Source organism: Tauraco erythrolophus, chromosome 17 (assembly GCF_009769465.1).
Source record: "Tauraco erythrolophus isolate bTauEry1 chromosome 17, bTauEry1.pri, whole genome shotgun sequence".
NCBI classification, from domain to species: domain Eukaryota; kingdom Metazoa; phylum Chordata; class Aves; order Musophagiformes; family Musophagidae; genus Tauraco; species Tauraco erythrolophus.
In genome coordinates this window covers 19,014,771-19,041,602 of record NC_141481.1, presented here as the reverse complement: position 1 = coordinate 19,041,602, position 26,832 = coordinate 19,014,771, and the positions used below count along the sequence as shown (strand labels likewise).

Sequence of the window (26,832 nt, the reverse complement as noted above, 5' to 3'; positions counted from 1 at the left end):
AGACCAAATTTTGTATCTGCAGCTCTTCAACTGGGTGTGTTATTATAACTGGCTCAGCTCCGCTGGTATTCTGGCAGTTTTCCTATTAGTCCCAGCAGCGGAGATCTGTGCAGTGGATCCAAACATCCTAAGTCAGAACAGTCGTTCTGCAGGACATCACTTCCTAATAACAGGCCCAAAACTATTTTGTGATAAACATTTTAATATCTGGACTGAAAACTTTTTCTTCAGCCTTGTGAAAAGAGGTATCCAAGCCTGTTCAGCTCCCACCAGCCCATATACTGTAAGGTATTATGTGCTGTCACCACCATGTGCGCTAGATTCTGCTCATCCAAACCATGACACAGGAAGGGAAAATGGATTTTCTGTCCTATGGTTTGGGTCAGAGAAGCCAAGATGTCCTAGATATACCCAAAGAGATCCTTAAGCCAAGCTGAGATCTTAGAAACAGCTGGCTCTTTCTGCTGTATCTTTATCACCCTGCCACTCTTCACATCTTCATTCATCACTTCTATTTTTCAGAGTTTGGATGGTAATTTGCTAAACTGAAACTTTCCAAATACACAATTTCCTCCTAGATGTTCCTGATTTCCTAATTATTTTCTACCAACTTTAACCTCTTTAAAGTATTTACCAAATGAGTGACTGGTTGCTGCTCTTGTGCATTGCAGGTGTCCTGTGGTTATCAGTAGTATCCGAGGTGTTGTACATCATGCTGTTAGTCGTCGGATTCAGCCTTATGTGCCTCGAGCTCTTTCATTCAAGCAGTGTGATAGATGGGCTCAAGTTAAATGCCTTCGCTGCTGTCTTCACTGTGCTTTCAGGTATGAACTTTCCCTTTCTCTTTTGCCCGAGGAGCCACGACAAAACAAAACTCTCAAACTTCGAAAAAATAAAACTGGGAGCTACAAGACTCGCTTATCCACATTTCACTATCACATTTTCACTACAATTTTTTGTTCCTTTGGAACAAGGACCACACAATAGATTTGTCTCTTGAGAGGGAGAAGTGAAAATACAGAGACCTGATTTCACAACGGCAACGCAGTAATTCACCTCCCCTCAGCCCGTGCAGCCATTGCCATAGCCATAGCCTGAGCCTCCGTCTTCAGCATCATCACACTGATAATCCAAGAGAAAATTAAAAAATAACGTGTCGAAACTTCTTTTTCCATGCTAATTGTAAGAATAGATGAAGGCTTGGTGCTTTAAACCAAAGAAACAAGCCCACCTTGTTCATTAGCAAAATTGATACTGGAAAGGGTTCTATTAATTGCCCTGAGGAGCAACCCCACGATTAATCTGGGGACATCTCAGAACAGCTGTTTCAGGCTATTTTAATGCTTGGTCTGTACTTGGAGCCCTTCAGCAAATGAACTTAAAGAATTTACTTCTCTAAAAGAAGTTATCAAATCTAGCCATGTAAGTGCATGCCCCTTCACTTCTATGCTGGCTGAAAATTCCACTTCCCAGGATTTATACAAGCAACCAGGCACAGGTGGCTTTTGTGAGCACTCCTGCATGGACCTCTCTGGCAGAAAGAACTTCTGCAATAAAAGTGCATTTTATTCCGCTGTATTTCAAGCTGAAAGAGATTATAACAGGCAGTGTACATTTCTCTGAAGGAGTTTGTATCTTCAGGGATAGCTTCAAATTGTGAAATACAGCTAGTGGTGTAAAATTTAGATCAGAAGTAGAGCTGAGAGGCCAAAAAAAAAAAAAAAATCTGGTAAAAACTGCCAAAGCATATTTTTCAGCTTTGGATGTAATTTTGATCTTTAAAAAAGTCAGTTCAATTTTCAAAATCAAACTATGTGGAATTCTTCAGCATTCAAACAATTATTTCCATGCTGCCTTCTCTTTCTCTTCACCATTAACTGCAGTTTTAAAGTTTTGTAAGAACTATGAAGTTTTCTTTCCTACACATCTTTCTATTTTTATTTTGTCCTTCCCTTTTTATAAGTATATTGCCATGGTGTTCCAAATATAAACTTTAAAATTTTACAGAGAAAAAGGATAGAAAAATAGGAAGAAACAAACAAAAAAAAACCCACCCCAAAGCACTTGGAACAACACACCTCTCACTAAATTCATGCTAGAGTTCTCTCCTAGAAGTGCAATGGGATCTCCATATTCTCATAGCTCAACATGTAAAGGGTAGGACAAATTATCCTAACAGTGTAGCCACTTATTCCTGTTTCTTAACCTCTTAACGAGTCATTAAACCTCCCCCCCACGACATTGTGATTTTGGTATCACTCTTAAACTTATACCAATTAAAAAATTTACATATGTCTCTCATGTAATATTTATAAAAAAGTGTTTTAACTAGCAACATATTCCATAAACAATATTTCTAGTAAAGTTATCTGAAAATGCTTTAAAATATATTGTCTTTTCCAAATTTAGTTCTTTAAACTGTCCCGTTACTGATACCTAGAAACAGCTCTGGTCCTGCAAGGCTCGTGATCTCAAGCCAGCTATAAACAGTCACTGTTCCTGCACTCCCATCCGCTCCAGTCACTCCAGCCCACCCTACTATCAGGATTTTCCACCTGCAGGGATCTGTTGCCCTGGTCCCAGGTGGGTGGGCACACAGGCATTTTGTCCTCTCTGTCCAGCCTTAAGCAGCCAGTTGGAGGAAAAGATGACCTTGCAAATACAACATTTTTTCATTTATGTTATAGGCAGGTTGTTTTATCCAAAATGTGACCATTAAATGTACAAAAAAGAGTACCGTGGTGAACTTGGCAAGGCACATCTAAAACAGAGCAAACCAATGGGTGGCATCAGGAACAAACCACCCAAGAGTGCATGAAGCAGCACGATGAAAGACAGACTCGTGTTGTTTCGCTCTAGCTTACACACGGTGTAATGCCACCGACAGCACGGGCAGCTGCGTGTCTGCCCCAACGCTCCCCACCATCAGGCAGCTAAAGCAATAAATGTCACGATTTCGCTGTGGTCCCTGTGTTACAGCAGGACTTGCTGCTGACCTCCTGCTCGCCTGTGTCGGTGGACCACCATCCTGGCCTCCCACACAGCGAAAGGTCGGAACGTTGCTGAAACCCCATCAAGGTTTTGCAGGACAGAACAGAGCAGATCAGCCTTGCTGAAGCCAGTCCTGGCGGTGTCAAACCTCCTGATGGCTCTGAGTGACTATGACATGTCTCAGGGCAGTCTGTAATATTTTATTAAGGTTGGAAAATTACTGACAGTAGGTATAGGAACAGCAAACCCCAAACTCAACTCCAGAAATGTCAACTGGAAAAGATTCCACTGATATAAAAAGTACAGCAAGCTCCCGGTGAACTCTGGAAATTAAATATAGGCAGAGACAAGCCAGTTGTGTACCAGTTTGCTGTGCTCCCATTAGGCCACCCACCCTGCCGAAATACCATTTTACCATTTCTTCCAATGTGAATTGCTCTTTCCACCTCCTAACTTCTCAGTGTGTCACACTGACACGAAGCAGCTGAGCAAATCACGGCGGCTTCCTGTAATAAAATATCTTCTTTCAGCCTCTGCACTTGTTTGTATCAAATATGACATTTGTCTTGCTGAAGGTCCTGCTTAACATACCCACAACACAAACATGACATTCTCTGGCTTCCCTCCCCTGGAATTGTCCTGAATCATCCACCTGGCTGGTGAGCCTAATGGAGTGCTTTAAGCTCTGAAAGTAGGTGGGAAAGAAGAGCCAAAATGTGGGTCTGGGGAGGCAAAATCAGGATCTTCCACCTGGAGAAAGGACGATTGTGGAAAAAAGTGGGTGGTCAGAGATAACAATAAATGGAGATTCTGGTTAAGGAACAAAGTGTAACATATGGGACCACATGGTACCCCACCGTGGCAAAATATCAGTATTTCAAAGTGCCTCAAGCTGCCCCTGCAGCACCTGCAGGTCCGAGGCGTGTTTGGGAAATGGGGATCCTGCCCCACGGTTTAGCTCACTGCCTGAAGCCCGGCTTCCCGTGCGCTCCGCTCATTCTGCGCTGCCTTGGTCCTGAAGCAGACATACACCTCGCTAGTGTAGGCAGAAAATTCTGCAAACGTCAGAGCTGCTACTGGCCACCACCTCTTGAAACGCAGGTTTTGATTTTCCGTAGAGAGATGTCTAAGTGTAAAAGGCCAGCTGGGTGGCAGAGCAAACCCAGTGAGCTAATTGCAGCTTTAGCATGGCGGTGAGCAGAGCATCTAATACGTTGTCCAGTTGTCACCCAGTTGTAGTTATCCCAGCCAAACATAACGGTGTCACAAAAGCAAGCTTCGCCAACATTGTGCCGTCAAAAGTATTCCTATGGTATCCTCTCACCACACATCATCAGGAATACTGAGTTCACTTCCTTGCGTTAACTTTCAAGTGTTTTGTCAGCGTTCAAATTTATCAATCTTAGCAACTGTTCGGATGAGATACCGTTGTGTGGAGCTGACGCGTTCAGTCTGGCATTGCCTCCAGAAGTCTCTCTCCTCATTCTCTTACCTGGGGCCTGTCTGCGATGGGCTGAGTGAGATAACCTGTAGGTGGTGTACCCTTGTTTGGCAGCAGCAAGGTTGGTGGTGATGCTAATTGTGCAACATTTTCTTCAACGATTTTCTTTCTTTAACTCTTCCCTTAATTGAGAATTCAGTATGATGTAAAATAATGAGCTCTCAGTCACATCTTCCCTCTGCCCATGCAGCTCCCTCCTCCACAGTAGAATAGGAGGCATAAAAGTACAACAAAGACTTTCTTGGAGCTTTCAAGCACTTCCAGCAGTAGCTGTCTCAAGAATTATAAAAACTGTTAGCACAAAAATTCCTATTATAATCCCTGCTTCTCAGGTCTCTTGGGCATGGTGGCACACATGATGTATACTCAAGTTTTCCAAGTGACAGTCAGCCTTGGGCCAGAGGACTGGCGACCACATTCATGGGACTATGGATGGTCCTTCTGGTAAGTGTCACCACCAGTTAATATCTTTTCATTTTTGAGTTGTTCCATCAATCTGTTGGGAGATTGTACATATCATCTCAAATTTGCAGGAACACGCATGTGAATTTCCAGTGCCAAAACGCTGGGAGCAAAAAGCCACCATGGCCATACAGTTGTTGAGGCGTTAGAGGACAGCTATCAGGGAGAGTGCAGCAGCAGCTGTGCGTATCAGCAGGTACACAGCATTTGCAAATAAACAACAGCCACAATTACTAACACAGATTGAGCACTCTCATTAAAGTTCAATTTAGGTACATAATTGCCATGGCATTTCAGAGACTTTTAGCGGTTTTGGGGTTTTTTTTTTGGTTTTTAATTAATGTCTCAGTTGAACCTTGCAGTGCAACTTTTAACACAACTGCAGAGGAAGACGTAATGCTCCTGGCACCATGGGACTTGCCTGTGGATCATGGGGAGAAGGCTTGGGAAAGCAGAAAACACATTTTGGAGACTTTGTTTTGTTTTGTTTTTTGGACCTTTGCCATTTATCTTCTAAAACACACATAAGAATAATTCGGCCAAGATACGTTAACCGTGTCATATGGCTTACAAGTTTGAAAGAAGCTTAACAAGAATAGGAAACTACAGAGAATAGAAATACCTACAAACAACATCCACATCCCTCTAGAGGCATCAGCCTCTTTGGATAGCTAGAGAAATTTGTTTTTTCCTTTCTAAATATAGCGCATTATTTTCATTCCATCTCAAAGCAGAGACAACAACCTTTGCTAACACCAACAAATACAAATATTTCCAGTGCCCAGCACTGCAGGGACTTACTAGTCTTTCCTTCTCCCCTCACTATACTGTATTTCACAGGAGTTACTAACATTTCAGTAGCATGTTACAAAATATAAATCGCCTTGTACTTAAAATACAGCTTATTTTATGTATCAATAATTAATATTTATTTCATAAGGTGATGAAATTACAAATATACTGCACTCATATTTAGAATATTCATATAAATATTTATAACAATCTTGTCATAATAACTGTATAATTATTAATATATTTAAATGAGAAGGCGTATTCTCTATTAATTTGTCTTCAGTAATCTATTTTATAATTCACTGCAATACTCAAATTCAGAATGCTGTTAAGTGTCTAGCACGATCAAGCACTCATTAGATTATTCTCCTCCATCTTGCACAAGACAAGAAACCCCACATCTCAGGACAGCCATCAGAGGCTGGTGGGTCCCCTCCGGGCCAGGGACCCTCCTGGGGCCCTCCCACCCCACCCATGCCCCGAGGGAGCTGTTCTGAGCCCAGCACGCCACCTGCGAAGGCAGCTCCTGGTGCTCTTTGCTGTCCTCACCAGAGCTCTGTCCCAGGGCAGCCTTGGCACCCCGGCCTGCAGCTCTCCCCAGCGGGCTTTGGTCTGAAGCCCAGGACTGACCATGGGCTAAGTCTCGCTGTCGAGGATGCTGGAGATACCCACCAGCAGGCAACTACGTGGGAGCAACTGCAGCTCTTCCCGTGTTCCTGCGGTGGGATCTCAGCTTCTCTCCACAGCCACTGTTGGTCCACCCCACTTAAAGCCGAGCTCTGCTCAAGCTGTTGCTGTCACGAGGCAACTGCTCAGATTTGGTAATCTCTCTCCCTCCCCTGGTACCTTCCAAAGCGACGTGCTGCTGGTGCAGGACGCTGGGCAAGGAGCAAACCTCGGCTCAGGCACAGCCCCCCTGAGACAGCCATCTGAACGGAGGCAGCAGCGTCTTCAGCCTGCCGCGGGGCTCAGCAGCCCCAGGAAGGGCACGAGGTTCCTCAGCCCTGGCAGAGCGAAGTTGGGAAGTCAAACACAGCAAAACCAAGGCTTTCTCCTTCCTGCTGGCACTGAACTCGCACTGCTCTGCAGACTGGAGGGCTACAGCCTCCCTGGCATCACCCAGACTCAAACACCTTCTTTAAGAAGGGTTAACTGCAAATGCCCAGACAGCCTGGGAGAGCTCGGAAACTGCACATGCAGGGATTTCTTTCTGCTCCATCTGAGTCCAGGTGATGGCCTGAAGCATGAGCTTTAAATATGCCCGAATCAGTAATGTGAACATCAGCATTATTTACAGCCTTCTGTAAAAAATATGACTGCAGCATCCTGCTAGGCAACCTGTCAGAGCCCAGAGAACTGTAACCCTGCTGAGAAGGAGAGCCAAGAAACAGTTTCCCCACGGTCAAGAGCCAAAGGGCAGGAGTGGAGAGCTAGGCTGTCATTCCTTTCCCAAGTGTCAATGGGAAAACTGTTTTTTTCTGTGACTATTTTCCCTCTATCGAAAGGGAATGCTAAAAATACCTCTCCTCAAAATAAGGAACAGCTGCTTGTGATCCGCTCAGATGTTCCAGGATTGAGAACACACGGCTTGGTCCCTGTTACCTGACCCCATTCCCAAGCCATTGGCAAAGCCTGGAGGTTGGCCTGTGCTCTGGCACAAGCCAGGGGTGGGCCAGAGGATTCTCCAGGCTCTGAGGATCAGTGGATGTTCCAGCTTGGCCCCTCTAGACAGAGAACAAATACCGAAACCTGAGCCATTTGAGCCACAGAGGAACTTGAGAGCACAGCCCAGAGCTCAGCTACCAGAGACACTATAGATACAGTCTCACCACATCTGGGGCACAGCTGGCACAGAGGGGCATTGCTGTTAAAGAGGTCTTCACCTAAGGTAGGATGTGACTCTTACAGGTAGGAAAACCATTCTTGACACTTAAAAATAAGTAACAGTTAACTAAAGTCCATAAAAACTAAAACATATCAGTCATAATTGCCTCATTATTATGATTTACCAAATGCCAGACCTGAGGTCACATTGAAAGTCTTAATTCTGTATTTCCTTCTCTGAACCTTTCAGCATTTCTGAGTTAATGATTAGAGATGATCAGAAACTTTCACGAGAGCTTTTTCTCCGTATGTCATTCCCCAGGCACCAGTCAGGCACAGCGAAGCATGTGGTTTCAGCTGGCTACTTCCCTGATATTGTTTAGGAGCCCAGCTGGAAATGTTTGGAGCTGTTGGAGCTTTTCCACGCACTCCATGTAGGAGGAAAACACTTGCCAGGCTTCCCTGTGCCTGGACACTCACATGCAGCACCAGTTTCCTTCCCACTTCTCCACCCAACCATGGGAAACCTAAGGGACCTTCATCACCCAGGGTTCACTACACTTCCCTCTCATTTGATTGCACCTGGCAAACAGGCCCACAAGTGGCAGGAAAGGGCTGCCTCCGTGCGCTTCACTGCCATGGGAGTCCCCGAGGGACTTGTTATGTGCTGAATTCTGAAATCATTGAAACGAGCCATTTCTGTTTACTTGAATCATTATTTTTTTTTTCAGATATTTCAGTTCATGACTATGTGTTCTTTTCCAAGTTTTGTCTAATTTGAAATGAGAAACTGTTTCCCTACCTGCAGATCCAGCGCAGAATGGGGAAGCAGCTCATGCTGAGGGCTCTGTAGATAATGCTTATTTATAAGAGAATGCTGCAGTGGCTGTATTCTTTCTGTTCTGCATAATTTATATTGATGCTCAATTTGATTATGGAAAAGGTGAAAGCAAGGAGCAGATAAAGTGTGTAGCTGACACAGATGATTAAGTTAAGCCAGGTTAGTTAGGAAGCCACTGTGTAAATGTAGCTGGAGCTGATGGGCTGAGTGTGATTCAAGGGAGCCTGGACACAGCTCAGCTCTGCAGACAAAAGGAGGAGTTCAGGGCCTTTTTTTTTTTTTTGCCCCATTTCATGCTCAAAAAGTATCTAAACTCCTTGGGGCTATGAGCTCCCCTCAGCCACATCTGAACTTGAGATCAGTGAGGTAAAGGCTGGAGGAGAGGTGTGCAGGGAGGGCAGAAGACACCCAGGAGGTAAACTCAGCCCAGGAGCAGGGAGCGGAGCAGCTTCAGCTGAGCTTCCCTTGCCAGGAGACCCAGGACAGTGCTTGCTGCTGCTCCAGCCTGGCATGGAGACAAGACCTTTTTTACTTCCATTTTCCTTCCCCCTCCGTCACCATGCTCCTGGTCAGTACTTGCAGGTGTCCTGCCCTTGACTGGCCAAGATTGGCTCTAGCACAACCTGCACACAGGGGCACTGCCCTCAGATTGGATCCCTCCACAAAATGAAAGTGCTGTCTTCTATTCTAGTGGGGCTTTCAGAGACCAGATATAAGCCAGGAATGCTAGAAATGTCCATGAACCAGGAAAGAAGGAAATACAGTAGTCTGATGAAGGCATAAAAAATGGAACAGAAACCATCCCTGCAGTACCATTGTGCAGAGTCAGTCTCCTGTGGATGCTGGAGAACTCCTGCTGGTCTGAAAGACCATTGCTGGGGCATTGCTCCTTCCAGGAGTTCATCACCGCTCTATAGATTCTAGCACTTGTCTGCAAGGCCCTGAAACATTTCAAATCATTGAAAATTTGCATCCTGCCTGCACGCCTGAGCTCGTGCCACAGGCCATCGGAGGTAAGATGAGGAGAACAGGCTTGTCTCCGCTGACCTACCTGCCTGGTCGCATCCTGTGTATGTTTGTCTCTTGGCGTCAGAAATATAATGTGAGCTGCTGTCTTAACCCAGCTCTGTCTGCTGGTTTCTCTCTCCACAGTCTGGCATGGGGCTCTTTCACCTGCTGCATGGCGGCCTCCGTTACTACCTTGAACTCTTACACTAAGACTGTCATTGAGTTCAGACACAAGCGCAAAATCTTTGAGCAGGGCTTTCGAGAAGAGCAGAACTTCCTAGACCAGGAAGCCATCAAGTACTTCAGAGAAAGGTCAGTGCAGTCAGTTGCTTGGTCAGTGGAGGTTTTCATGGACTCTGCTAGTCTCAGACAATCCAGGCTCTCACCCGCTTCAGCACCTGTGGGTGAAGGCTCTGAGATACTTGGAGAAGATGTGCGTTAAAACAAAAGGTCCTGTTTGATTTGTTCTTTCTTAAATTTTGTGGTGTCCCAGTGCCTGCCTTTTCTTATATACCCATTAAAACACAAGACTGACAAGTCCTTACCGTATGCATCTGATGCTAATGCAAGTCGATTTGCCCTCTGGAAAGGTAAAATTGTTGGGATATAACAAACGTTGCAGCCACCTTCTCTCAGCATGTGTAATAGGCACCTCCCAATAACCCCAATGGCTGCTGAGGCATTTTCCAGCCACCACTAGGCCACTTTGGAGTTGCCATCTTCCATAGCCACATGCCTACAACCCATCCTGGGCTCCTCCACACAACCCATCCTCCCGAGCTCCTCCACACAAACATAGCGCGTACATCACATCGCACTGCCACGCTCCTCTGCCGAAACACCCACTCGGTGCCACCCACATTGCTACCGGGGTCTTAGATGGATTCTAAGACTTGTCTGAGCCCTGAAGGCCCAGAAATGCTCCTTCTCCCTGACTGTCACTGCCCACCACCCACCTGCCGCACTGCTGACCCCATGTCTCCCAGTCAGCCCATGTGGCTGCCCTCATTCTTCTGTGAGAAGCTTAAGGCTTTGCTTAAAATTGCAGAATGTGAAAACACACAAATATGAACCTCAGACAACAGGGGAGGTGTGATGGACTCCATAGGGGTACCTTTGTGGGATGAGGAGCTGATAAGTACAAAGAATCCTCACCAAAAGCCTATTGTTGAAAATAATGTAAAGATATTTTGGGGACAGAAAACATACGGAGGCTTCATTCTTGTTCTTCCAACCGATGTGTCAGTTTCTCAGTGGTAGAAGATAGTGGCTGGGAAGCTCTGAGGAGACAGAAGATCTGAAATGATCATATGTTTCAGTTGCAAAGTGAGGAGGTCTTGGAGCAGGAAGAACTAGGGATTTTCCATGCCTGTTACTTTCCTTTGGGTACTCGATCTTAACTAATAGTCTCTGTTGTTACAGTTACTCCTCTGCCAACTTCCAAGTTTTCACTCTATCCTTCAGCCTGGAAGGATGAGAGAAACTATTCAAACAACTATGATTTTCCTAATTTTGCATTTAGAGATGATAGTGAATTTTAAAATATTCTTTGCCTGAAAAAAAAAGCCCAACCCCAGTGAAGGGGAAGCGGTCAGAGTGTGCCTCGGGGGACATCAGCACTCCACGAGGGAGAACAGTCAGCCACATTACTGAAGGGAGAACTGCACATGAGAGACCAGCAGAATTATAAGCACCAGAAAATGTTGAGCTACATTGGGAAACGCTGAGGAAACTTGATTCAGTACCACTACTGCCCTTTCTGGAGCAGCAAATAGCAAAAACCACTAACGGTGTAGAGGACAGTAACCCTCTATCTCACATCTGTATTGCCAGTTTTGATTTTGATTCCTCTTGCACCCACCATATTACACAGCCCCCCCCCCCCCCCTTTTTTATGTATATATAAACCAATAGCAACTAAGGCTTCACAATGGAATTCCTGTTGGACTGGTTGTAATCTGAGAGACCTTCACCCCAATGCACTCGGTGACAGATAAACAGGTGAAGGGCTCCAAAGCCAGACAACAAGCCAGATGCTGTATCAAGGCTTTTTCAGGTCTCCTGGGAGGAATGTTTGATCTTACCTACACAACTAGCAGGGTACTCAACATGTATGCCCAAGCCAAGTGACAAGTCCCACCCTGGCCAGTACAAACCAATGGGTTTTTTAACTCTTCATTTATACATATCATTCAAAATAAGCTCCATAGTGGGCAACACGCATACAGAACAGCCTGGTCCTTGTGACTGCTTGGAGCCACCCTGACCAGTGTTCACAGACAATACTTTGTCTCTCCCACTTGCTTTCCGACTGGGCTATATGTTTTGGTCTGTCCCTCCAGCCCCCTTGCTCGTTTTCGTTTTGTGCCAGCAATTCACTTGTTGGTCACCTCCTCCAAACCCCTTCACACGCACTTGGCAAACACAACTCAAGCATGTGGTGTTCCCAAACTTCATGATTACGACTTTCTTTTTTTATATCACATTATTTTAATTGTTGCATCTGAATACATAATAAGAAGCCCAGAGACAGTGTTACCATGGGATCATTCCAGAGATTTAAAGCTGTGCAGCATTACATCCTGCTTTTTTTTTTTTTTTTAATTAGCATATGCATGGTCAGGTTCACTGCTGTGACCTGAGCATACTGAGAGGCTGCAGGAGGTCCAGGGATCATCAACCAGCAGCAGAGCGTTGGTAGATCCTTGGGTTCCAGCGGTCCCAGCAAACACTCACCTTCCCCTCCCTCCCATCTCCCTCTGGGCAAATAGAAAATAACTCAGATCCTCCTTCCTTCCTGTGCACGCACCCAGGGATACTTCACATTCCCTCCTACTCCTACACCTCCATGTTCCCTTTCATCTCTCATAAATAAACCCTCCAGCCTTTCTTCCTTCCAGTTACGTTGTACGTACGGCTGTCCTCTTCTCTGCGCTTTCCTCTGCCTCGGCACCCACCCGGCACCCACCGATCGCTCGCACCTACCTCTGTGTCAAACAGACTCGGTGCAACCGGCACTTGTCTAAGTGCAATATATTTCTAGTGAAATTTAAAGCTTTAGCATGATTCTCCACAGCTGCAGTTTATCTTCTGTGAGACAGGGAAGAAAAGTGTTAGCCCTGTTTTGTTTGGTACAAGTTTTTTTGTCGGAATATACTTCTACAGGCCCCTGCTCCCAGAGAAGAATTTTCCTTTATGAAAAATACTGACAGTAAAATACCACTAATCTCGCGAGTACTTAGTTAAACATAATATCACTGTATTTCATTTAATTTTAATCACATGTAACTGCATATAACAATAGATTTACTAGAGACCTATTGGATAAAAGAACTGCAATGTTCCCTCGAGAGCTCCCAGTTCAAAAAGCATGCACTGTGTTCAGCACCCAGAGCAGGAGATACAGGGGATGAGCCAAACCAATGCCTGGCTTCTCGCCCTGACCCTCCCCCTCCCCATCAGCTCACCCCATCCCCTCCCCTGTCTCGGCAGCTTCACACAGTCTGCGTTACTGCTGCTTGTTAACTTCAGTCTCAGCAGCACCAGCACTGCCTCAGCTGGGAACAGCACAGGAAAGACCTTCAAAATCATGTGAATATATGTGGACACCCCAAATGCTGCTCCACAGCCTGTTCTCACTCCACCTTAAACAGCACATAGTTATTCACACAGAAGCACAACGGAGTTGCACAGGGTGTGACTGCACAGACACAGCCCAGTCCTTGGAATCGCTGCACCCACACAGACACAGACTTTGTCCCTCAACAGCGAAGCATCTTGCTGTTCCTATCACTGGGAAAACATTTAAACAGCTCCTGAAAAATCAAAGATTTGTGGCGGTATATTCAACAATTATTTCCTTCCCAGGCCTGGGATACTTTGAAAATTCCAGATAAAGTAGACTTTGTAGTTCACATTATAAAATTAAGAGATATTATAGCGCTTCAGATGTAAAAGATATGCCTAGCCCTCAGAGTAACGCTAAGCTGAACAAGTAAATGATACAAGCTTGGAGGTATTATTCCTGTATTAAGTGTTTTATAAAATTATCTGTAGAATTATCTGCAACATGTCACCTTTCAGTCTTTGTCCTGGTATTTTTGTCCTCCCTTTTTCTCTGGTTTTCCTTTCAACTGAACATTTGTCTATAACTTTTGCTCATCTTTTTCAATTTTTCAGTTCATTAGGTGTCAGTTCATAACAGGTATCTCTCTTCCTTCCCTCTCAATTTCTCTTTCCGCTCTGTTTCATATGAATACTCTTGCCCCATATCATCTTGTGCATGGTTAGTTGTCTACAGTTCACTCCAGCTAGCAGAGGAGATTTCCCTCCACATGCCTTTCTGCTTCCTCTACTCTGAGGACCCTTCCAGATGAGTCAAAGCAACAGGGATTCTTTGTTCTCTCCTACACAGTCTGATAAGCCACATGTGACAGTCAGCTGAAGCAACATCAACATGCCAGGACCTTCTCTTCCACTGCCCAGCTGTTTGGCTTCTGTAATGCCCTGCAGCACTAAGATGGCGGTTCCAGGACCGCTGTCCCCTTGCCCCTGCCTGCAGCCACTGAGATGTAGCTCCTCCACAGCAGGGTCATGCCATGACATCTCACACTTTCCTTCCCGCCCTGCACAAGTGAACCTGTAAGGCCATGAGAAAATGATGCCCACAGGCAAGGGACCAGGGTAACCCCTCCAGTGCAGCACTAACTTCAGTGCACCCACACTGTTAAATCTTCGGCTTTCTCAGTGTAACATCTAATAAATGTGCAACTGTCTAGTTTGGGGGTGCTAAAAAGGCAGTGAGGGGAAGGCAAGATGGAGTAGATCAGTAGATGTAGCCATTTTAGCAGCTTTGCCCATATGGCTGTGTAATAATTTGGACACATTCAGAAGAATTGCACTCATTTAGACTGACCGGCTACAGCGACGTGATCATCACATCCATTCAGGCAAGGACAGTGCAGTTAGGCTATTCACGTTGAACTTCTTTCCCATGTTTGTCCCCAGTTTCTCACTTTCCTTTGTTTCCATATTAAAAAAATCCCCTTTCAGCTGCTCCCCACCACCTTTCCTTGCTCCCAGAACTCTGGTGGACTTTGGTTTCAGATGAAGAATGAAAAACTTCCTCTCTGCTTCTTTCATGTGCTGGGGGAAAGGCAGAAGTTGTCAGTGGGGCAGGTGGAGACCCTGAGGCAACAGTCACAGCTGCTGGAACCAGGAGGATTGTAGCTATGGGGAGGAAGATCTGGGGCAAGGGAACATAGAGGCTTGGGCAAGAGTACGTGAGGATTGAAGCCTGGGGTCAGGGACAGGGGCCTGAAAGGGTGGAAATCAAAGCCAGGTGAGCTATTTATGGAGAGGTAGTCACCGCCTTGGGCAAGGAATAAAAAGTTATTAAAGTGATTTCAAGGCTGGGTTGGATGAAGCTTTGAGCAACGTCATCTAGTGCAAGGTGTCCCTGCCCATGGCAGAGGAGGTTGGAACTAGGTGATCTTTAAGGTCCCTTCCAACCCAAACCGTTCTATCATTTGAGAAAACACGAATTAGCCACTGCTGTCTTTTACTGTTGGCACCAGCAGAAAGATTAGCAGGTTTTGGAAGTGCACCCATGCCTGGTCAGGCTGTGTGAGGCCAGGGGTGTTGAGTCCCATTGGAACCAAAGCCACTGCAGGCAGAGGCAAGGTGGTCAGCCTAGCCTGGTGCCAGTGGGAGAGGGGCCTCTGGAGACGAGCATGGCCCAGCCTTCAGTCCCATATCCAGCCTTTTGCTCCCTGTGAAGCAAATTGCACTTACCAGGCGCTGTTAAACCGACATACGGATCTAGTGAGTACATCTGGGAGATTGAGCCTTCCCCAGTTCACTCATCCAGAGCACAGCGTTTGCCGACGTGCAGCTGTCTGTCAACACCCATTGTGGCATCACAGCTGATTTCACAACGTTTTTCTTGCTGAGTGAGCCCTTACTCTGATCTGCAAAACCAGTCCAACACCAGGCAGATGCTGCAGGTGAAATTCTAGAATGAACCGAGTTCAAATCGCCAGTGATGCCAGGGCAGACAGAATGTCTCTGCAGGGAAAGGAAAAGCAGTTTTGAAACAGACAGCAGGACCAAAGCTATTGCAGAAATAATAAATCAGGACTATTCCCAACAGTATGAGAATCAGAACTTTCAAATCATCATTTGCATATCCTATTTTTTTCCTTTTTTGTACATTTCTCTGACATATCTTAATCACAGTTTTCTTTCTTTAACTCCATCGTACTCATATATATGAGATGTTGTGCAGATCACATCAATGCTTCCCAAAGACATGCCAACCTTTTGCTCCGATTTCCTCCTTGGTCACCCAGACACCTGAACAGGCTTTAAGCCTCTGACCTCCCATTTACAGAGTCAGAATCTTTTCATCTGGACATCAATAAGAATTTCCCATCTGACTATTCAGCTTTCATTAGCACACAAGGATGAGTGTAACGTTCTGCCTTGGATTTATTCTGTACTTTATTCTGCAACACAGGAAGGTTCATCCGCAGAGCTGTTCCTTCCGGAAAATTACACGGACTGCCACTTAAATGGTGTAGCACTAGCGACATACCCACTTCCAACACACACGTACAGTACAATGCTGTTAGTCCCCGACGCTTAGATTCATCCTGAAGAGTGAAAGAGTGGGAGAGACGCAGCCCTGAGCCCCTCATTTCTATTCCCCATGGCCTCTTTACATGAGCTTTCCCCTGAGAGGGGCAAAGCCAAAGGAACCGAGTCCTTCCCGAGACCGTTACGATCTCCGTAATGGGCCTGGCTGGCTATAGATGGAGGAGCCCAGGTATGTTGTACTCTTATTGATTTTGACCCTTCCATTTCTGTACGTTTGGGAGCAGCTTTTGTTTCTGTTAAAGGTGCTACTTCTATATTCTCTTTTCCAGGACTGAGGAGGAGAGGGCTGAGGCTGGGGACCTGAGGTTACAGTGCCTCCATAGCTGCTCCCCAAATAGTAAGTGACCATGGCTCAAATATGTCTAATACACAATGGCTTGTACCGTCCCCACGCTGGCTCCTTGGGCTTAGGAACAAGGCTTGGAGTAGGGAGATATGGAAATAGATGTTTGTAACTTTCTCAGACAGCGTTGCCCAAACAATAATCAGCTAGCATATAACAGTGCACTATTCCCCAGGATTCAATTTAGGATGTGCACATATCCTATAATTTCATGTTATCTCAAGAAGCTGTGACTTCATAGTAGTTTAAAAATATGCTCTAATTTACACCTGTATAACTTTCATTATCACTACCTTTTTTCATCTATATTTATCACCAATTCATGATGATGCATGCTTTTGAATATAAAAATGATTGAAAGCAGCTTTGGTAGACAATAACATTAGTATAATTAATGCCATTTCTTGCATGTCTGTTAATCCTTACTCAGAGAATTGCCATGCTTTTATTTAGAATTTGCAAAAATTCTTACTTTAAGCAACAGGAATCAGTGGTTCAATGTACGGAGTAATATTGGAGCATGGCTCCCATCCTGCTCTGAATATTATACTTTCTCTTTATTCTCCAGGAAAAGATGCATGCAGTTTCATGCATCAATTTTCTGGCAAAGAAAGCAAATGATTCTTCATTCAGCAGGAGGGAGTCATGGGAAAGTGATTTGCTGACTCTGTGCTACTAAAATTTGGAAACCTCATAGCATGTTGCTGCCTCTGTCTTTCTGAGATGCACATCTCAGCCACCTCCTCATGGAAGCTTGGTGTCCACAACCCCAGTAACTGAGGATCCCAATCCCTCATCAGACCTGCTAGAACAGCCCTCCAGTCCCATGTCACTGCAGGTGGTCTCCCCACAGGCAGGATAGTGTTAACTGCTTCCAACCTTGGTTTGTCATCAGCTCGCTTGGTAACTCCTGCTCCTTGAAAACACCATGTCAGTTATGGACCTTTCCACAGGCAGATCCACATCCTTCGTTTTCACAGACCTGAAAATGTCTGTTAGTACAAAATTGATCTGGGTCATGTTTCCCAAGAAAATTCCCAACCTGCCAAGCTACTGGCTAGCGCTCAAATGTGCTTATTTCATTATGAAGACCATCCAAAGGTCTTTGTTTCAAAGAACAAATAACAGTTCTTGACATGAGGCATTCCAAGGAACAGAAACCAGGCTCTGTTGGTCCCATACCCAGCCCTGCCCCAGTACTCCGATGTGAAGGACACACAGCTTACAGGTGTGCTGACAGCGCCGTAAAAGCAATCTGTAAATGAGAAGTCAGGTATCAGGTTATAGAACTGTGGCCATTCTTCAATATTACATCAGCTGCAGCTTCACATCTATCACCTCCAGTAATGAAACCAGATCAATTTTAATAAAGTGATATGAGTGAAGTTCCGCTCCCAGTTCATGGTTTACTTATGCATGCAACTTAAGCTTCAGAATCTTCATTCCTGATGCTTATTAGGGAGGAAAAATCACTAGTTACTGCTGCTGAGGGTGGCACGAACCCTTACACCCTTCAGAGGAAAGTCTCCTTCCTGGAACAAGCCCTGTACCACATCAAGTCATAATTGGCCTGTATCTGATCAGAGGATTCTCCTTAAGGTTGTTTCTACCTTCACGTTCTCCCATTCTTCTTTGTCACGTTGCCCATTTCGAGACACAGTAATTTCTTCCTTTGCACTGGACCACGAACACCGCACGTCGGAGCTGTATTATGAGGCTCCGCTAGGGACGGGGCATGACAGACACACTAGAAAGACACAAAAGAGCCTGGGCTCAGCCTTGACATCCCTGCAACTCTGCGTGGTGGCACTAAGCAGGAGCAGACAGCACAGACCTGTTATCCTGACCTTCTTTCGAACCTGCCCGATGACCATCGCTTTCTCTCTCACTGTAAAACTGCCTGCAGTGGGGCCAAAGTCTCAAAAGCTGTTCACAGGGGCTGGTGCTGTAAGACTGATGAATAGGCTCAAGCTTTTCAGCCACACCACTAGCAAGAAATCAACTCAGCAGAGTGTAGATTCAAAGCCATTTCTCACCAGGACGTAGAGAGGAACCGCAGCCCCGAAAGAGTTAGGAAGGTCTCAGTTCCAGACCTCCAAACTCACCTCAGCTTTTATGGGCAGACTTACAAAAAAGCCAGGAACCGCCCATCGCAGGCAGATGGGACCACTGGAACGTGCCTCCTTGCCTGGCCCAGGCACCTAGCTGAGGGCCTCGTACTGGGCAGAAGTGCCAGTCTTCTACCAAACCAAAGCTGCTTTTCTTTCCCCAGAACCAGGTCTGCTTTTTTTTTTTCCCAACCAACCTTTGTGGTTGCTCGTTAGCTGCAGATATCCAGAGGAGCCCATTGTATTATCTGCATGAGAAGTACCCCGCAGTGTTGCAGCAAAGGCATCAGTGGTGGGGCTTGCAACCCCCGTGAGGTCAGAAAGCATCGTAATCTGTACTGATAGAGAGACAGCAGGCACCAATACGAAATGACATATCCGAGGTCCCAAATGGTAGATGCCCTAGTATCACACTTACCTTTCTGCATGCTTTCCTGTAGGCTTGGGAAGCGGAGCGTCGTGGGGTTTGGATCTCTGAACCATAGCTTTCAGTCAGGTTCTGCACTCAAAAAAAAAAAATCTACCTCTCAGTCAGGTTCTGCACTCAAAAAAAAAAAAATCTACCTCTATAGGATGTGGTATGTAAACAAAGAGGTACTAAATCCAAAGGCAAACATTAAAGCCACAAAGTATGTAGAAAAAACAGTACTATGAATGTTTATTACTAACATTACTTATTAATATTAGTATTGATTATTATGCGTTTGTCTTGTGGCAGTGGCAAGTGCTGCAGGGACAAAGGCTGATGCCCCTTGGTTTGGAGAGAAGATAGTGTTGCAGCGGGCTCTTGGCCAGCAGAAAATTGTTGATGGCAGGAGAATGACAAGAGAAGTGCTTTGCTAGAGTCAGAGCAGCCGTGAAGGCTGGTCTGGGTTACACGAGTGAGGGTTACACTGACCCTTTAGTCTTATAAAGAATATTCACCCATCCTCAGACATCAGGCTTTCTTCTGCCTTTCCACAAAGACAAACAGGGCATCTGGTCCTTGCTGAGAGGCAAGGATTTTTAGGGAGTGCAGCCATAGGGTGAAACAGTAAAAACCTGTAAATAAAAGAAGGCGACTGAACAATCGTAGAAGACAAACACCAACGGGCCAGAGAGGCTATGAAAGGTCTGAGAGCAGCCCAGGAGCAGCGTGTGAGCGCAGGAAGCACAAAGGGCCTTATGCCAGGCCAGCGCCAGGGCAGGATCTCAGGTTCCTCTCTTAGCGAGACCAAGCTATCAATTTTGAAAACTGGCCTCAAATTACAGATTTCATCAGAAGCTTGATTCCAGAGGAGTCTTGATGGGAGCAATGCAATATTCAGTCTTGATAATTCTACATGAAGCCATTTAATGTCCATCACTAAACTGTAATTTTCCTTTAACAGGGTTTACTTGCCTGAGCTGGGCTAAGAGCAGCACCAGGGAGCCCCAGCTATAAATTGGCATCCTCTGCTCTCACCGAGCTGCCTTCCTGTGCAAACATATGGCACTGGCCCCTGTACATCTAATATCCCCAGTCATATTTTGTTCATATCAAACTTAGAATTTCCATTGCAAAGCTCTAAACACTCTTAATAGTCTATTTGCTGTCTTTTTTGACCTTGCGGGTCCCAGTTTTTTCTCTCGGTGTGCAGGGGTGGGAGATCTCAATGCACCGGTTGTGCGGAGTCGCTGCACAGAAACGACAGAAGGAGAAGTTTCACATCAGGATTTTTTTGTCATTGTTCAGTTCTTTATTACCAAGAAATGCTCACTGTTACTAGGCTCCGGACAGCAATCGTACCTGATTTCAGACATCTGTATGACCATGCCCCTTCCACTCTCCCCTCCAGTCTTCTCCCACCTCTTGGCACCAACACGATGAGCTCATTGCTTAGGTCAGTGTGCCTGGGACCCACAAGGCAGATGGGAGAGGTTCAGACAATCGATGCAGGACAAGGAGTGAGAGAGAGGTGGGAGACATGTCACAAAGGACAAGGAGCGACAGGTATGGTGGCAAAGCCAAAGAGGAGACAGGTAGCTCACAAGAGCCAAGATCTGAGCAGGAAACAGCATGTTCTTACTGTCTGTGGCTAAAAGCCTTGGTTGTTAGTTGAGGTAGGTAAACCCAGGGTCCAGGATACCAGCTTCTCTCATAGAAAACTGAAAGAACATTTAAAATTAATTCAGCATTAAAAGAAATAATATAGTCACTGTTTTGGCAGTGTGGGCATTTTAGGAAGGTCACCTGACAAAGAGAAGGCCTTGAAAAAAATATTTTTTTTCTCCTGTCGTCACCCTGCAGGCATTTCCCCTGGGTCCATCCCACAGCTCTTCTACCATCCTCCCACCCCTGGCTGTCTACAGTAAGATTTATGCAATCAGCCCCTCAGTGCTTCACTGTAAAGCATATTGTCGTTTTTTTTTTTCTGTTCAAACAAGATCATCACAAGAACTCTAAGATTAAAACATGGTGGAAATGATCCATAGAAAAAAGAATATCCACTATTTTTTCTTGGTTGCACGTGCCACAGAAGGAAAGCGGTGCTGGATTTGCAGGCAACTTCCAAATTTCTCCAAATTCAGTACTACAAAAAGTCTATTGCACAAGCTCAGCTGGAGAGGGCAAGGCACAGACGGCAGACAAGGTCACTCTGACAACGGGGAACATGCTTGATATGCTGAGCAGCGCAGGGCTGGAAGAAGGCAGACAACAAGGGCTTGACGCATTTGAAGTGTCGCTCAAAGTTGAGTCAAGGTTTCTCCTTGTAGAGGTACCTGACAGCTGCAATCACCTTCCTATTTCATGTCAGCATTGATTTCGGCTCCAGGTCTTGCAATTCCTCCTGTAATTTATTCAGTTCATAGTGATTCACTACATAAAAACAGGTGGAAAAAAAATCCCCTCTCATAAAGCACCACGGTTACCGATCTAAGATCCAGCCTTGCTATATTGAAAGCAATGGGAATTTCATTCCTGTCTTCAGGCAAACCCTTGCCCACCAGGAAACTCCAAAGTTACGGGTCTCGGTTCTGTCCTCATTTACCTCTGCTAAAATCCAGACTGATGCTTTGCTTTAACAAGCTTTGGATTGCTTCTGAAGCAACCAGCTCCTCTGCTTCTGAGCTAAGCTTGGTGAAAAAAGGAACTTCAGGCCCATGTTTAGCACTGTGGCCAGTGGAAATTGAAGGGTGGAAAAGGAAAGCAAAAGAAAGTGATAGTTTATAATATTTTTTTTTGTTTCCTCAGCGCACAGGTGAATTGGAAACGTTTCTTATATAAATTTCAGTGCGATTAGTTATGAAACGTTCTTTCTGTCACTCTTCTAAATAGCATCTTTCAATAAATGTTCCATCTACTTCAGATAATCCTGGATTTTTGAAAAAAAAACCCAAACAAACCACAAAACACCACCACAAAAACCCCAACCCTGTCCAACATTGCTAAAGATGTGAAATGACATATTTCAGATTGTACATGCCCCCAAATAGCCTTCCAGTTACTGTGCGTATTGCATTTCCCCCAGATGTGGGTGGGGATTGTTGCTCACTTCACGTTCAAATAGTTTTACACTGGAAGGTATTTGAGGACAAACACATATATTTTAACAAAAAAGTTATAACATGCATTTTTATTGTAGTTGCCTTAAAATGGGTTTTGCCCCTGTCAGAACAGGGTTTTTTTTCATTTGCTACAGCAAAATGTATTTACTGAACGTGGGGCTTTGCAGTGAAGATTAAGGGATGCCTGAGATTCAGATGATTTGAAGAACCAGTAGTTTTGATTGGTGTTCCCTGTACCAGAAGATCACCCTTTTCCACTCCTCCTCTCGGTCCCAGAGCAGCCCATGAACCAACAGACAGCTCTGTCCCCACCTGCCTCGTCCCAGGGGCACGGGACACGCTCCTTCGGCCAGGAGCTCCGGCTCTAGATCCTCACAAGTTTTCCAGTTTTCTGAGCCTCTCTGGCGAGAAACCAACAGTCAGCTTCACCTCTGCCAAATTCCAGCTGTCTGAACCCCTCCGCAGCACGACCAAACACGCCCCAAGCCTTCGTTCCTTGCTTTCAGGAGAGGCAGAGACACAGCAGCTCAATTTGCAGAGGTGGCACAGCGGCGATGCCCAGCTCCAGCCCCGTCCCTCCCGCAGCCCGCGTTCCCAACAGCCCCAGCCACCCACTGCGACGTATCCGACATCATCTGAGCCAGAGGGCTGCCAGCAACACTGTTTTTCTTTTGAAAAGCTTTTTATCTATGACAGACCCTCCTGCAGCAGGCACGATCAAGTCAGTATGGAAGGGGACAGCCGAGAGCAGGATGGTGAGATGGGACTCAGAGGGGAGAAAAGTGGAAGGAGAAGGGGAAACTCTGAGGGAAATAAGTTATTTTCATAGTTAGCCAGAATCACTGAACCCCAGGACAACGTAGGGTGGACAGGGCCTCTGGAGGTCTCTAGTCCAGTCCCTTGCTCATGACATGTCCATTAGACCAGGCTGGATCAGGCTGCGCAGTTCCTGGTCTGGTTGAGTTCTGAATACCTCCAAGGGTGGAGATCCCAATACCTCTCTTGGGCTCCATCCCAATGTTTGAATACCCTCAGGGTGAAAAAGCTTTTCCTTATATCTAGTTGGCAACTCTTGCCTTCCACCCCGTTCAGCCAGTTTGTGAAAGCAAGGCACTTCTGGGGAAGGGTGCTCCCTCTGACACGTGTGCTCTCGTTTTCTCTCCTGCCTCTTAGATAACCCATATTATGCTTCTTTTTTGGCTCTGTTTTTGTGCAGTAGTGCTGCTACTGTCTGCTTTTCCGATTACAAAAACTCTAAATTTGATTTGAACCTGATAATTATGTTGTGATCTAGCAAAGGCCTTAATTGACCCTATCGAAGTCAACAGGTGCTTTTTAGGACCTTAATGATTTGGCATTTAATTGCATCCAGCACTGAGAAAGCCGCAGGGAGGTGGAGAACTGAATATGCATCTAATTCAAGCCACTGGTACTAACAGGATGGGGATTCACACACTAGATCTCATATAACCCATCCAGACCAGGATTTTTCTGTTATCTTCCACCACGAGAGGAATATGAATATATCAGATGGACAAGAAGACTCAGCTGGTCACCGGTATTGCTACAAAAGGTTGTCATGTCCTTTGGCTGTTAGAAATCCTGAATCATGAGCTGCACAGCGGGTATGTTTGTGTTCCCCGTCAGGGTCAAGGCATTTCTAGATGCATCCACTACCCATCAGGGCAATTCCAGTCCAGAGGACAACATCTTCCTCTCTTGCCATCAGTCTTGCCAAACTAAGTAAAGCTTTGCCACAGAAGAAAAAGCATTAGGATCTCTCGTGCCTGGCAGCAGCCAGGAGAAAAGTATAGGAAACAATATTCAGGAGGGGTAGTCTGGCATCCCATGCAGTTGGCATTTCCAGCCACCTAAAATGGCTGGTCAGCCCTCTACACAGTCTACAGCTTGGAGGCGGAAAGAAAAGTCCTTCACACACCAAGCTGCATAAAAGAAATGTCCTATAATGTCACCATAGGAACAATGATGTCATTCTGTGCTGCCCTTCTGTTTTTATCTTGCCTGTTTATTCATCCCCTGATTCACTGGGTCACCGTGCAGAGCTTCCAGGAGACTAAAGCCTGCAGGTCCACGGAGAAGGCAGGTCTTCACACCTTGCAGGGATGATCAAGGGCAGGTGCTGTGGCAACCTGCAAGCCAGATTTTATCTTTTTGTGTTCTTACTGGACTTTGTGACAGCCAATATGGCAGAAGCTTTTTTCCCTTCCTGTCCTTCCGCAGCACCAAATCCTTCATTCTCACAGAGCTGTATGACTTTTGGGAAGGAGAACACTGATGTGCCAGTGATCATCACACTGATGACAGCTGACCACTGCTTAGCGGGCACCAGGGAGGAGCCTGTCCTGAATGTATGTGCCTTATTCTCAAACACTTTGTTCTTGGTCACGAGAAGCAGGGGGTTTTATAGAAACGAGAAGCAAATCAGCCTATGGGGAAATGCAGTTATGGGAAACAGGCTTAAAATAGTCCCAGAACAGGCCTAAAATTGTTTTATAAGCCTTTAGCCTAGTCCAGAGGAAAAAGTGTGTGTTTGTCTTTCTTTAGGGCTTCACAACACCCAACTCTAAATGTCACTAGCACGCAGAGGAACAGGAGTGACCATAACGCTCAGAAAATACCCCCATTCGCTACGTCAAGCTCTTCCAGCGACACATCAAGCAGCTCTTCACTTTCATCAGAACTGACCAGCCAGATCTCCATGGTTCAGGATCAAACCCTGCTGGACATTACCTCCATCACTAGATTGGCCCCGGGAGAATCACCAAGCCCTCAACCATTTGAGCAAAGAGATAAAAATTTAGCAATATCATGTTCCAGCCCACTCGGAGCGAGGACTATTCCCACGTCTTGCCCAGCCAGCCCCAGGCTCAGTCTAACAGCCAGCTCAGCCAAGCCACAGCAATACTCTGACTCCTCTCCAGTCAGTCCAGGGATCAATGCGACCTCCTTCTACACCTTTTGTCCTCACACAGCACAAAATGTACAGGCTTCAGCATCAGATCACACGCTGACCCCAACCAGGAAAAGCACAAGGCCTCCAGCAACAATGACTCCTGAAGATCGTTCCCAGTCTCCTGGCTATTCTAAAACTGAATTAAAGAATACAGGAAAGGGTTTTGAATCAGATCTGGAAGATCCTGATCATGAAAGGTACGTATCCAGACCATTCACATGTTTAAGTCCTCAAATAACTCAACTTGGTATAGGGACATTAAGAGCCCCTCATTAAAAAAGAAAATAATCTTTTATGATATAAATGGTCCCAGTGTTTGTTTTCCAGTAACTACCCTATGCTCCCTCTAAACCCTGTTATCCAGGAAGCAAAATATCTTTTCCATACATTCATTTAGTTCTCCAGACCTGAATACAGGACCATCCCTGGGCCAGGTTGTCCACCTCAGCTCCTCCAAGGGAGCACAGCTCCGAGGTGCCTCCTTTCCCTTCCAGAGAGAAAGCACAGCTCTCCCTATACCCGCAGAGAGAAGCTCTGCTGTTACTGCGAAGCCCGGCAGATGAGAGCCGGGGTGGTGGTCAGCGGCACGGCCGGTATCTGCCCTCCCAAACCGCAGGCTCTGTGGTCCGAGCCCAGGCAGGCTGGGCTGATTTCACCCCTCTGAGCCCCTGAACTCCACACAGTGTCTGCCACTTCTTTCCTTGGCAGGAGATTTGTAACCGCGAAGGAATTCCAAGCCATGGAGGAAGAACTAGAGGACGTAAAAGAAGAACTGAAATGCCTGAAGTGGAAGGTGAGACACATCGGTGAGACCGTGCAGCCCCTGGCCGAAGACAGCAAGCGTTACAACGGCTACACCCTGACGGAGCTCAAGGCCATGGTGCAGTTCGAAGACGACCCTTACAAGGCTGCACACAAGATCCTGACCGCGCTCTTCAGCGATGTCTACTTGCTACAGCACTCAGTCACCGAACAGGCCTGCAAGTCCCAACCTCTGCCCGAGCCCAAAATAGACCCAGAGCTCTACACGGTGTACTGTGACATTCTGAAAAGCATATTCCCTGGAATTAGCAGCCAGACCTTGAGGGAAGAGACACAACACATGCAGCAAAGCACTCAGAAAGATGTGCAATAACACTAGAGCCCACAAGATGTTCTGCGAAGTGAGAAGTCTCTGATGATTTTAGAGGACTGAACGGTGGGTACGTACCGTTGGTTGAGTCTATTCCTTTTAGGTATGAACCATCTGTAAAGATATTGGTGAGCTCTGAGCCCTTCATGCCACTTGCCCAACAAGACAGGATGGGAAGGCGTTCTGCACACTTCCCGTATTTTAGAAAACAATTGCCCCCTTAGTGTCTCTTTCAACATATGGATGTTTCCTTGTTTCCAGCAACTACAAACGCTGGCAAAAGAATCCAGAGAAGGCATTGTGTGTCCAAGCAAGGGCCTTCCCCCAGCCCCAAACAGACCAACCAACCAACCAGCATCTGGGTAGTTTCTATTTTCTAGAGTATATCATTCATTAAATGACATCACTTGTTAGAAAATTGTGCCTGTTCTTTTTTTTTTTTTTTGTCTAAAAATGCTTTGCACAGCACATCAGTCAACAACCGTAACTCAAATATGGTTGAGACCACATATGTATATACACACACACATTTATATATAACTTGAGGCCTGGGCATGCAGCCAACCACCCTCCTCTGCCCATCTGCATCCTGGGTTACATGGGAAGAAAACCAGGGTACAGAGATCAGCAGCTGCCACGTGCTCAAGCAGGTCTCCATCGCAGATAACTGG

At 45.9% G+C, this 26,832-nt stretch overlaps 1 protein-coding gene across 1 annotated transcript; it reads left to right on the top strand.

Moving 5' to 3' along the window:
• Positions 1 to 679: 679 nt before the first annotated feature.
• Positions 680 to 26,164, top strand: GSG1L (GSG1 like). The gene is made up of 5 exons (XM_086622475.1): positions 680 to 824; positions 4,825 to 4,936; positions 9,564 to 9,731; positions 24,621 to 25,226; positions 25,738 to 26,164. Exons 1-5 carry the CDS (start codon positions 713 to 715, stop codon positions 26,162 to 26,164), a joined length of 1,425 nt encoding a protein of 474 aa, XP_086478601.1. The 5' UTR covers positions 680 to 712.
• Positions 26,165 to 26,832: the final 668 nt, after the last annotated feature.

Bases quoted from the DNA above. Each gene is read 5' to 3' on its own strand.
- GSG1L (XM_086622475.1), top strand. From the start codon at position 713: ATGCTGTTAGTCGTCGGATTCAGCCTTATGTGCCTCGAGCTCTTTCAT. The intron at 825-4,824 runs GTATGAACTTTC...CCTGCTTCTCAG, and splicing joins TGTCTTCACTGTGCTTTCAG to GTCTCTTGGGCATGGTGGCA. The intron at 9,732-24,620 runs GTCAGTGCAGTC...GTCTTTCTTTAG, and splicing joins ATCAAGTACTTCAGAGAAAG to GGCTTCACAACACCCAACTC.